This window comes from Peromyscus maniculatus, chromosome 15 (genome assembly GCF_049852395.1).
Source record: "Peromyscus maniculatus bairdii isolate BWxNUB_F1_BW_parent chromosome 15, HU_Pman_BW_mat_3.1, whole genome shotgun sequence".
NCBI classification, from domain to species: Eukaryota; Metazoa; Chordata; class Mammalia; order Rodentia; family Cricetidae; genus Peromyscus; species Peromyscus maniculatus.
Window position 1 is genome coordinate 8,634,327 of NC_134866.1, and position 12,235 is coordinate 8,646,561.

Genomic DNA, 12,235 nt, shown 5'->3' on the forward strand with positions numbered 1-12,235 from the left:
TGGGTAATAGAAGTTTCCAAGAGCGGATTCCAGAAGGTACTCTCGGGCGTTAAAAAAAAGTCACAGGGGGAAAAAAGTCTCGCGCGGCCAGTACTGCGCAGGCGCGCGAGGTTTTGGGTCCTCTCGCGAGAGGGAGGCGCCTTCTCTATTCCGGAGTGGTCCCTGCCGGTTGTTGGGAAGCGCCTGTGCTCCGTCGCCCACCATGGCGTCCGTGGGGACCCTCGCCTTCGATGAGTATGGGCGCCCCTTCCTCATCATCAAGGATCAGGACCGCAAGTCCCGCCTCATGGGGCTTGAGGCCCTCAAGGTAACGGCCCGGAACGCGAGGCCGCGGGATGATGAAGGGAGGCGGCCGCTCCGAGCGCCCCTGTGCGCCTGCGCTGGCCGGGGAGCACTTCGGCCATGTGCTGGCCGGAGAGTCCCCGGCTCCGTGGGGGCCGCTCCGGGCTTCCGGTGCACAGCCACCCTCAGGGCGCGGGGAGGAGGCCTTACCCGAAGGCGGGGTGGGGCCGCATCATCCCCCAGCTCACCTGGGGAGCCGGCCTGCGGCCCCCGGGACGGGAGGAAGGTGTGGCCCCTCGCCGCGCGGCTGCAAACGGCACGTCCTTCGGGACAGGTGCCGCCCGTCCGCAGTGGTAGGAAAAATGGGAAAAGCGTCAGAAAGGGGGGCAAGCGACGGGCCGTGTGCTCTCCGCGTGCAGGAAGGATGTCTGCCCACTGGGGATGGAAGGAACTCCCCGGTGCGCACGCACGTGTTTGGAAGGGCCAGGGCATTGTTTGTGTTCGGAGGAGACGGTAAATGCTCTTGGGCCAGAAAACACCTATTTTGGGAACGGAAGGAGACAGTTTCAGTGGAGCATGGTTGGCTGCAAATTAGGGTGTTTCCCCAAAGTTGGCGCTCTTGAACCCCCGTCACAGGGACACAAAGCAGTTGTCCTGAGGGAAGGCAGAGCCGAATTGTCGGGTAGGAAGGAATGAAGAAGGCCAAGACCCAGAGCTTGGGACCCAGATGAGAAAGGAATGTCACTGACCAGCGTTGCCACAGAAAACGCAGAGGAAGGAGGGAGCCCCCGTCTTAGGTTTGACGAGTACCAGTCATGCCTCCAGGTTTGAGGTGTCCTTGTTCACCCAGTGTTAGGGTTTTATTTAAACAGATTAAGAAATAATGCACCTCCTCACTGACTCCAGTTACACAGCCTCTGTGGATCTGGTTTCTCAGTGGAGATTTTCTGTCGTGCCAAGGACTTGACAGTGTATTGAAGTGGCTGATGAAGTGGACAGAGCATTCAATTCCAACCCCCACACCCCACACACCGCAGGGGACTTGCAGATGAAGTAACATTCCAACAGGCAGAAATTTTGCCAATGTCATTAATGTTAACAGTGTGTCAGCCGTTTGCTAACTGCATGGACTGTTGTAGGTGGTCCTCACTCGGGATAGGTCTGTTTACAGAATTAGGCACTTAGGGACACTGTCATAGGGAAATTGCCAAAAAATTCACAGCTACTATGATAGAGAAGGTATGACTTCAGTCTACCTGAGTCAAAGCCAGTGGTGCAGAGCAGTGAGCTTAGCCTTGGCATTCAGGGCCAGATTATTTGTAGTAGAAGCTTGTTCTGTGTGTGGTGTTGAACTCTTGGTCTCTGCTCAATATATACCCGTTTGGCCAACCAGAAATATCCTTGAGCACCCAGAGAGACATTTCCCTGTGGTGGATATTCAAAAGGCCCATTATGAATACATACTGTCAGAGTGCATTTCAAGAGTCACCAGAGTTTGCAAAGACAAAAATGAACTTGGTGTTTTGTAGTCAGCCATTGAGGGTGACAGGAGACGTTCATGAACTTGTGTACTTGCACAGCTCTGAAAATAGCCAAGATTTCTGTGGTTAGAGAAATTTGTATCCACCTGCACCTTGGGGATAAGATGAGTTAGAGAAACTCTGAGGAGTGCTCTGGAGTGCTTTGCCTTTGAACTTCAGTATGAAGGCACAAGAGTCCTTTTAAACCTTTGGAATTGTTTCTGAAGGACTCTTTAGAAAATGAGTTAATTAGCAAATAGGAAGTGGAGGGGATATGGCTTTGGAATTCTGTAGGGTGATGTTGACCTGAGTTGGTGGTGGCAAGAATAAAAGATCATGACATTGAAGGGAATGAGAGCCAGGCACGTCTGGGAACAGGGAAGGGTCCTTTCAGACTTGTACAGCTAATATTTTAGTGACATTGATGTGAATTCTGGTGTGGGCAGATTGCTGTCGTTAACACCTGAGGTAGAAGAATTTCAGTGAAGACTAACGAACCAGACCAGATATTGCAGTGAAGCTGCGGAGTGTGTTCCTGGAGTGTAGGGATCAAGATCTCAGCCTATGAGGATAGTGGTATGGGTGCTGTAAGATTGGGTGTCCTGGGTCAGCCCCTTTGAATATTGAGGTTCATCTGTTTAGGGGCATGTAGTTGGCCCTTGGTCTTGTAGAACTTCTGACGTTCTGAGCGAGCCAAGGTGACAGAAAGTACCATATGCTTGCTGTGGGTGAAGGTCACATGACCATAATGCATATGTGGGTATGGGTCACATACACTTTTCTCCTGTGAAGTTCTACATGACCCAGGGTATAGGTGTATATAAAATAGGTATACAGATCAAACATGGACTGAAAATAAATCAGAAAAGACATTACTTTTAAACAATGTTATGCGTGTAACTTTGCTGTTGATTAAAGACAAAGGGCAGATTTGTGTAATAATGAGATGTCTGTGTGTTGGTTTTGGGTTTTTTTAGATTTATTTATTTTATGTGTATGTGGAGTACCTTCATGTATGTATGGTGCGCTCTAGTGCCTCTGGAGGTCAGAAGAGGAACTGGAGTCCAGGCGGTTGGGAGCTGCTGTGTGGGTGCTGGGAACTGAACCTGGGTCTCCTGCAGGAGCTGTTGACCACTGAGCCCTGTCCTGTGCATGCTGGGCAGTACTGTCAGTGAGCTACACTCCAGCCGCACTCTAGTGTCTCTCACACCAAGTGTGGTCTGTCATTGTTCGAGGACTTCAGGTGGAAGATATTTTAATTTTAGAACAGTCTCCAGGTCCCGTGCCCCATTCAGAACTTGACTTTTGAAAATAGTGTTTGCTAAGAATGTTAGCAAGGGTGGCTCTCCTGTGTGGGTGGGGTTAATGCCGTATATCTCTACAGTGAGCTTTAGTGAAAACGGAAGGTGTTCTGTGTTTACAGTTGGACATTGTGTTCTCAGAGTTCAGTAATGGAGACAGCCTGCCTCCTTCCCACGCTGAAAATGCGAGACACAAAGCTCTTGACACTAAAGCTTATAGCTGTGTGACTGCTCAAGTCAGACCTCGCTGTTGGTGTGGACATTTCTAGATTTTAGAAATTACATCCCAAGGCCTCCCTCCTCATTTACATCAACTTGAAGTGACATGTAACTGTGAATTTGCTTTTTCTGTTTCATTTAGTCTCACATCATGGCTGCAAAAGCTGTAGCAAACACAATGAGGACGTCACTGGGACCAAACGGTGAGAGAACCATGGATATTTTTAATAATAACGGTTTGAAGTCATTGTACAGTCAGTAACACCTTCAGAAATGCAGTGGAGCAGTCTTCCAGCTTAGTTCAGCTCCGTTCAGCCAAGCCGCTCTGAGTGTCCGGGCTTATACTTACAGTGTGCTCACAACTTTAGATAGGCCTTTCTTCACTTCCTTAGCATGTTCCAGAGCACACTTGTGTCTTGAGTTAGTACTGTATGTAACAGTGTTCTGTATATGGTGGTTAATCTGCATTTCTTTGATTTGAGACACTTAGACTGTTTCCAGTGTAGAGTTTCAATTAGCTGATGGAAAGATGTCTTTGGTGGGTGTTTTATATGTGTTGAATTATTTGTTTCCAATGAATTTTATGGTAAGAATTGTTTGATATGCTCTCTCTAACCCCTGTAGTAGTTGACAATACTGGTTACACATTATTTTGTCCAACTTCCTTCTGAACGTTTGTCTTTTAGGGCTGGATAAGATGATGGTAGATAAGGATGGCGATGTAACTGTAACAAATGATGGTGCCACCATTTTAAGCATGATGGATGTTGATCATCAGATTGCCAAGCTAATGGTCGAACTGTCCAAATCCCAGGATGATGAAATTGGAGATGGAACCACGGGAGTGGTTGGTAAGAAAAGAAACAGCCTTTCTTTTTTAAGATTTATTTATTTATTATGTATACAGTGTTCTGTCTGCATGTACACCTGCATGCCAGAAGAGAGCACCAGCTCTCATTACAGGTGGTTGTGGGTCACCATGTGGTTGCTGTGAATTGAACTCAGGACCTCTGGAAGAGCAGCTGGCGCTCTTAACCTCTGAGCCATCTCTCCAGCCCCAGAAACAGCCTTTCTAACTTCAGAGGTTGTTTAGAAGCAGCACACGAGCTAATGTTTCTGTGTCAGGTCCTGAGGACAGTGGGACAGACTAGAGTAGGGGAACACATAGCACAAGTGGGACAGACTTGGAGAAGTAAGTGTTGGGAAAGAACAGGAAGGAGGCAGGGAGAGTTAGCAGTGAGATAGGACAGCTGATGGGTGCTTTTGATCCATTTGGGTTTTAAGCTAAAGGTTGTTAAGATAAATGTGGAGGAGGTAATTGGATTGTGGGTTGCATTATATCATATCAGTGTTCTTGTCCTTGAGCTGACGGCTCTATCTATCATGGTTAGACAGAGAATGCCCAGGTTGTCATACCAAAACATAGAAGGGGAATGGCATGCCTTGATTCCTGCTCCTAATTCTCAAAGAGTTAACTGGAAAAGGTGTATGCATCTGAAAAGAAAACAGGGAGTATCCTGTTTGTTTTACTGTTTTTAGCATTTTTCCCCTGAGATTGGGAATCTTCAAAATGATCCAAAGTTTGAGGGCCAGCAAGATGGCTCGTCTAGCCAGCCTAAGTTTGATCCTTAGGATCTGCATGGTAACAGGAGAGAGCTGACTCCAGCTGGTCATCCCTCACCTCCACACCCATGCATGCTTGTGTATATATACAAAAATAATTCTAATTGTAATTGCTTTACAGATCAAAGGAGATGAAACGCATTAATATATGCAGAGTTAGCTTTGCTGCAACCAATTTAAAGTCATTTATTCAACACTCTTGGAATTGCCCTAATTTCCCAAGCACTGCTGTAGGTATACATGGAATGCAGCAGGTTTTAAATTAGCAAAACCAAACTCATTTCTGTCACCAAGAGGGGAAGGGAGACGGGTTGCTGCTTAGGGACCAGGCACTCAGCAGCCCTCCACAAGCCAGGATACTCTCACCAAGCAGAAGTCCCTGGCCACAGAAAACAGTTTGCTACTATCCATTTAAAGTATTGTTCTTGCATGTGGCCTACGTCTTTCTGTTTGTACATTTATTGTGAGGAGGGTCATAGGACAATCAGAAGACAACTTTTGGGAGTCCATTCTACTATGTGAATTCCAGTGCTGTCAGTATTGTCAGGAAGTGTCTTAAACCACAGACCAATCTCACTGCCCCAGCTTGCCTAAGTTTTTATTATCAAATTCATCTTTAAGGGGCAGCTTACTAGACCTTGACTATGATCAAAACTAAGAGGGGGAGGCTCCTCCCTTTCCATCATAGCCCTAGCTTCTAAGGTTACATCCAGCCCAATTCTAGAACTTTCTTAGTTTTGTAACTTAAACTGGTGGTCTGCTGTCTTGCTTGCAGTCCTGGCTGGTGCCTTGTTGGAAGAAGCTGAGCAGCTGCTGGACCGAGGCATCCACCCGATCAGAATTGCCGACGGCTATGAACAGGCTGCCCGAATTGCTATAGATCACCTGGACAAGATCAGTGATCATGTGCTTGTTGACATAAACGACCCTGAACCCCTAATTCAGACTGCAAAAACCACGCTGGGCTCCAAAGTGTACGTGTCCTACCAGTAGAGCAGTGTGGTTTGCTGCTGTTTGGGTTGGTTTTGCTTGCTTTCCTGTTTTTGTTGGAAGTGGGATTGCCAGGTAGTAAGTCACTCTGCCTATAAAGTTCTTCCAACACTTTTCCCTCCCCTCTTCACTAGGAAGTCACTCTGGGGAAGCATTTGTGCTTTTATTCAATAAGCAGATGGACTGCTCTAAAGTTTTAATGTCATGTCAGTAGGAGGATGGCCCTAACATTGACCTTCCTTCCTGTCTGTCACTATTTCCTAACGTCTGCTCCTGCCCCTGAAGGTTAAGTGGTCTCAGCCTAGGGGTGCTCCTCTCTACAGTGGCTGAAACTCCAGTCTGCTGCCGAAATATGGCATTAAAACCCAGCGAAAGCATAACTACACACAGAGTTATGACATTTCATAAGTGTTTCCTTGTACTTTGCTCCTGTTTGTCCCCTCCTGCTTGATACCACTTTTTTCAATGTAAATATTCCACATGTGAGAGAAAATGGGGTAATTGTCTTTATTTCCTCCTTTTTGTCCTCTCATTTCCCCGTTATTACTCTTTACATTTGTGTGTGCGTGTACAACTTGTGGGAGTCTGTTCTCTCCTACCAGGTTGGTCAGCAGGCTTGGCAGCAAGCGCTTTGACCCATAGAGCTACCTTGCCAGCCTTAGAACTCTTGGTTAAATCACCTAACGCTGTGAGCAGTATTTAAATGCAGAGCTGTTGAAGTTTTTATGTATCTGGTAATTTTAGCAGAAGAAATGGTCTCAATAAAAGGCAAATGCAATAAATTTGAGCTGTGAAGTTCCTAAGGACTGCTCATTCAGTGTCTGAGAAGACCCAGGAAAGCTGAGCACCTGCAGCAAAGGACCAGATAACCAGAACAGAAACAAGGCTAGAATGTAGTTAGTATCTGAGTAGATAACTGAGCATCCTGCTCTAAGGTGGACCTGGCCACCACCAGATGATTCATGCCTTTTTAGAGGAAAATCAAAGTACATGTAGGTGTCAAGACTTGGAAGTAGAGTTGGTTCAAATCATAAGGGGTTTGCACAGCTCAGATGTATTGCTTTGCCTAGGCCGTTACTGTCCCCGGTCTGCTTTGAACTTGGAAAGGAAGGAGCACTGGTTTTCCTAGACCCATTGAGTTGCATGACGTGCTGGATTGGTTACTGCAGTTGTGTAAGGAATGTGAGAAAGGTGTGTGTTTTCTCAGGGTGAACAGCTGCCATCGACAAATGGCTGAAATCGCTGTGAATGCCGTCCTCACTGTGGCAGACATGGAGCGAAGAGACGTCGACTTTGAGCTCATCAAAGTGGAAGGCAAAGTGGGTGGGAGGCTGGAGGACACGAAACTTATAAAGGGTGTGATCGTTGATAAGGACTTCAGTCACCCACAGATGCCAAAAGTAAGTTAGTGCTCCTGCACTTTCCCACTGCTCGGAACTAAAACCCTCTACTTACAGTGTTGTTGCTTTCCCATAGAGAGTGGAGAATGCTAAGATTGCAATTCTCACGTGTCCATTTGAGCCACCTAAACCAAAGACAAAGCACAAGCTGGATGTGACCTCTGTGGAGGACTACAAAGCCCTGCAGAAATACGAAAAGGAGAAGTTCGAAGAGATGATTGAGCAGGTCAGTCCTGTGCTGCTCTCTGAACCAACTCCTCAGGAGTAACTGAATTAGCATCTGGGGACTTTGTCACGGAGCTACAAATAACATGCAGTGCAGCCTGTGTTCAGCATCAGTTGTAAAAATAAGTACTGTAAGAAAAACCAAATGGCATAATAGGAAAGCAGCTGGTTTGCCCTGAACTTCCTTGAGAGTTTGGCGTCTTAGCTGTGCCTTTGGTTAGCAGCTCTCCTGGGCTTGAGTGGAGCAAGCGAGAGCTGTGAGTAAGAGGAATTTAAAGCACAGTTGGCGAGCAGAGTGGTTTCTGTTGGTACGTGTTTTAGTACTGGAAGGAGCAGATGAAGATGCACACTTGTGTATTTCTTCTCTCTGTGCTTTCCTGTTCCTTTTCAGTGCATGGACTTCACACACACTGCTTTGCGTCTCCCCCTTTGTTTTTTTCAGGTCATGTAATGAGGAACAAATAACTGCTTGTTATTGATAAGAGTTGTGGCATTTCTTTTCCCAGATTAAAGAAACTGGTGCTAACCTGGCTATTTGCCAGTGGGGCTTTGATGATGAAGCCAATCATTTACTTCTTCAGAATGCCCTCCCTGCAGTTCGCTGGGTAGGAGGACCTGAGATTGAGGTAGGAGGCTGACATTCAGAGCCCTTGCTGAGTGTGGGGTGAACCTGCAATGTATGCCTGTATTAGGGTGCCACTTTGACAGCTTGCCTGAAATAACCATCGCACACCAAAAAGCAACAACTTAGAGAAAGAGTAACTGTGGAAGAACATTCTAGAATCATCTTTATTTGAATGACAGTGTGTTGTAGAATGAGCTCTCTGGGCTTCCCTCTTGACTTTCAGGGCAGGAAACCTGGTGCTGTGCCTTCAGTGGCAGCAGAATAGGAAGAGCTCTCCTAAGCCCTGAGCTGGGCAAGCTTTGCTTCCCTTCTCCTTTTGCAGCCTGCTGTGCTGTGGGGGCGTGTGAGCTGGGTTTGCAGACCAGGCCACCCAGACTGTAAAGAACTGAGTTGGAAGTTGACTATGATAAGAGCTGGGTAGCACCAGCCCCTCAGAGCCTGTTGGGCTGCAAGACAATTTGCAGGAACCTTGAAACTTTGCCCATCCCAGAACAAGGTGGTCCTAAGTTGCATGTGGTTCATTTGTGGTCTGCTTCTGGAAGTTCACTAGCATTGATCGCATCTGTCTGTCCTCTAATAGCTGATCGCCATTGCAACAGGAGGGCGGATCGTCCCCAGGTTCTCAGAGCTTACCCCTGAGAAGCTGGGCTTTGCTGGTGTGGTGCGAGAGATCTCCTTTGGCACTACAAAAGACAAAATGCTGGTAATTGAGCAGTGTAAGAACTCGAGAGCTGTGACCATTTTCATCAGAGGAGGAAACAAGATGGTAAGAATCCGTCCTTGAGCTGGGAGGTGGCTCAGTTGGTCCAGGGTCTTGCTCCAACTGCATGAGGTGCTGAGACATGACCTTCTCCCCAGATCATTGAAGAAGCAAAACGATCCCTCCACGATGCCTTGTGTGTCATCCGGAACCTCATCCGAGACAATCGGGTTGTATATGGAGGAGGGGCTGCTGAAATATCCTGCGCTCTGGCAGTCAGTAAAGAAGCAGATAAGGTAACGGGCAGAATCGCAGTGAGAACTACTATGTCTATGGTTCAGGCATGTTTTATATCCCACCACCTTCATCCTGTAGATAAAGGAACCGTGGTTTATTAAGCATGTCCTAAGTGTTCCAGTGCATACTTAGGGAACTGTGGTTGGGTCAGGTTGGCTCTTGCCAAGTGCACTCACTGCCCCTGTGCCCTTCCAGTGCCCGACTTTGGAGCAGTATGCCATGAGAGCTTTTGCAGATGCCTTGGAGGTCATCCCCATGGCCCTTTCAGAAAACAGTGGCATGAATCCCATCCAGACCATGACTGAAGTCCGCGCCAAACAAGTGAAGGAGTCCAACCCTGCCCTTGGAATTGACTGTTTGCACAAGGGCACAAATGGTGAGTTGTCTTCTGGGGCTCTGTGAGTGACCCAGGTTTCCACTGACTTGGAAAGCGTGTGCTCTTACTGTGTGGAGTAGTACATACCACAAGGCTGTCTGATGTGAGTTCTTGAATGCACGTGGCTAGTTAAGTTCTTGGTTTGAGTATTTGAGTTGATTGCTGTGGGACCTAGTCTTAGTGACACACTACACTCATTTTACTACAGTACAGGACGGTCTTCCTTCACACAGATGGCTGTCAGATTCCGTACAGCGTAGTTCTGTTCACAGCATGCCACTGGCTGTTCTGTGGCTGTGGAGTTTGGTAGATTTATAACGAGCAGCTTGGCAGTTCAGCTGTTGAAAAAGTGGCAGACATTTAACTTGGTGGAACTTCATTACATTACTTTACTAATAGACCATGCCTACATTCCTGCAATGAATTCAACCACAGGACTTGACAGTTTATGAAATAGCAACTCCAGCATCCAAAACAAATAACAACTCTTAAAGTAACTTGTGTTGATATTCTGACATGAAGTGTCTACTGATTGAACATTGCAGAGACATGATTTCACTGCTGTGCCTCTGGGTGCTTGGAGATGTCATGTCCCATGACTGACCCATGAGCCCTGGCAGTTCTGCTACCATTTTCCAATGTAAGCATGCCCTCAGTACTAAGGAAATTCATCTGAAGATGACATGGGGAAAATTGGAACCAATTGACTGCTACAGCTGGGATTTTGGGTTTTGGATTTTGTTTATCTGTTAAAATTTATTAGCAGTGTGGTGGTGGCTTTAATCCCAGATTCAGGAGGCAGAGGCAGGCAGAGCTCTTGAGTTCGAGGCCAGCCTAGTCTACAGAGTGAGTTCCAGAACAGCCAGAGCTACACAGAGAAACCCTGTTTCAAAAATTTTTCTTTAGTGTGCATGAGTGTTTTGCCTGGATGAATTTAAGTGCACTACTTGTGTGTCTGCTACTCTTGGAGACCCGAAGAGGGCACTGGGATCCCCTTGACCTGGAGTTAACTGGATGGGTGTAAGCTGCTGTGTGGGTGCTGGGAACTCCGATTCTCTCTAAGAGCACTTGATGCTCTTAATCACTGAGCCATCTCCAGCCCTTCTTTTTACAGATATAGTTTTTATTTACTTCACTGTTTAACACTTTGATATTGATATAGATGCAGATATGATGAATTCTTGCCCCCAGACCCTGTTTTATAAATCTTTTTCCCACATTCCTGCCTTTAGTTCTATTAGAGTTTAACCAGGACTGTCTCTATGACCATAGGTTTGTAAAACTGTCCACTGGAGCCCAGTGGGCTCTCTCCCAACTGAAGACATAGATCACCCAGAGTCCACCAGGGCTCAGTAGATAGCAGGGAGAGATGGGGCCCCGTGAGCCTCTCTCTGTCCGTGACTGACAAATGGCGCAATCTTAAACCATGTTTGCTTTTGAAGTGGAATTTTGCTGTGTTGCCCATGCTGACCTTGAACCTCAGCCTCCCCAGTAACTAGGAGCACGGATAAGCACACTACAGCCTGCTACATGTAGCTTTGTGATGACTACATGAGTTGAACTGCTTGTTGACAGTAAATTGCCTGCTCTGAGACCACTGGTTCCTGTATTTGTTTTTCAGATATGCAGCACCAGCATGTCATAGAAACCTTGATTGGCAAAAAGCAGCAGATCTCTCTTGCCACACAGATGGTTAGAATGATTCTGAAGATTGATGACATCCGTAAGCCTGGAGAGTCTGAAGAATAAAATGTACCATCCACCACTTGACTAATAAAGGGTGTGTTGTGCGCATCTGCAGTGACCACTGGTCCTCAGCCTGTGATGCTGGAATAAAAGCGGCTCTTTGGTAACCGTGCCCCTTGTTCAGAGCTCAGTGCGGGATACCTTCTCACGGCCTCTGTGTTAGTAGATGTCTGTAAGCATCCTGCATCTGCAGTTAACCGTGTAAGGAAGCAGATACAGACGACAGATACTGTTTTCACAGCTTAGCGGTCCTGTTGTCAGGGTTTGTTCTGCAGTTGACGGGACAGGAACTCCCCGTCAGGAAGCAGAGCGGTCCTGACTGTAGAGGTCCATGAGGGTGCTCCTGGGTTGTACAAACACTTTAGGACTGATGACACCAGTGCCGGAGACCAAATCCTCTCTCACATGCCCCCAGGCTTGCTGGACAGTGGCCAGTTAGCTCATGTGCCAGTCAGAACTGGCATGGGCAGCACTGTGCCTGTAGCATGTGCTTAGAGGACAGTTGAGGCACAGGTGCCTTCTTGGCTCATGTAACATAACTGCTTAAGCCTGGGGGGTCAAGGCCCACCCAGGCAACCTGGCATTCCCTGTTTCAGGGGGGATCCCAGGAAAAGCAGGACATTGTTGATGACATCTGGAGCCTCATTCCTTGCAGAGGTAGGCTATGGGCTCTCTCCTCCTCCTCCACCTCCACCGGTTTAACGGCCCTTTGGAGCCCAGTCTTGGACACAGTGCCGGTGCTTGGGGAGAGTGTGGGACACAGCAGGATGATAGCTAGTCGTAGCGTTGCTGTCAGAGAAAAAGGCCTGCAGGTGGTGCAGACTGAACCTTGGACCCACGTGGTAAAGACTGCCGTTAGTTGTCCTCTGACCTCCACCTGTGTGGCACATACAGACACAGACGCTTGTTTAAAAGAGAAGCTACAAATTCA

General features: G+C 47.3%; 1 protein-coding gene across 1 annotated transcript; it reads left to right on the forward strand.

The window, feature by feature from the left end:
- The first annotated feature begins 156 nt into the window (after positions 1-156).
- Positions 157-11,416, forward strand: Cct5 (chaperonin containing TCP1 subunit 5). Its single transcript, XM_006979973.4, has 11 exons — positions 157-307; positions 3,465-3,525; positions 4,009-4,173; positions 5,721-5,919; positions 7,143-7,335; positions 7,412-7,561; positions 8,067-8,186; positions 8,766-8,951; positions 9,044-9,181; positions 9,378-9,558; positions 11,180-11,416. The coding sequence occupies exons 1-11, from the start codon at positions 203-205 to the stop codon at positions 11,305-11,307; spliced, it is 1,626 nt and encodes a 541-aa protein (XP_006980035.1). The 5' UTR covers positions 157-202; the 3' UTR covers positions 11,308-11,416.
- The last annotated feature ends 819 nt before the right edge of the window (positions 11,417-12,235 follow it).

What these genes read in the sequence shown, in the direction of transcription:
- Cct5 (XM_006979973.4), top strand. Translation starts at nt 203, where the DNA reads ATGGCGTCCGTGGGGACCCTCGCCTTCGATGAGTATGGGCGCCCCTTC. An exon ending in ACCACGCTGGGCTCCAAAGT is followed by an intron (nt 5,920 to 7,142) that starts GTACGTGTCCTA and finishes GTGTTTTCTCAG; the next exon opens with GGTGAACAGCTGCCATCGAC. An exon ending in TCGAAGAGATGATTGAGCAG is followed by an intron (nt 7,562 to 8,066) that starts GTCAGTCCTGTG and finishes TTCTTTTCCCAG; the next exon opens with ATTAAAGAAACTGGTGCTAA.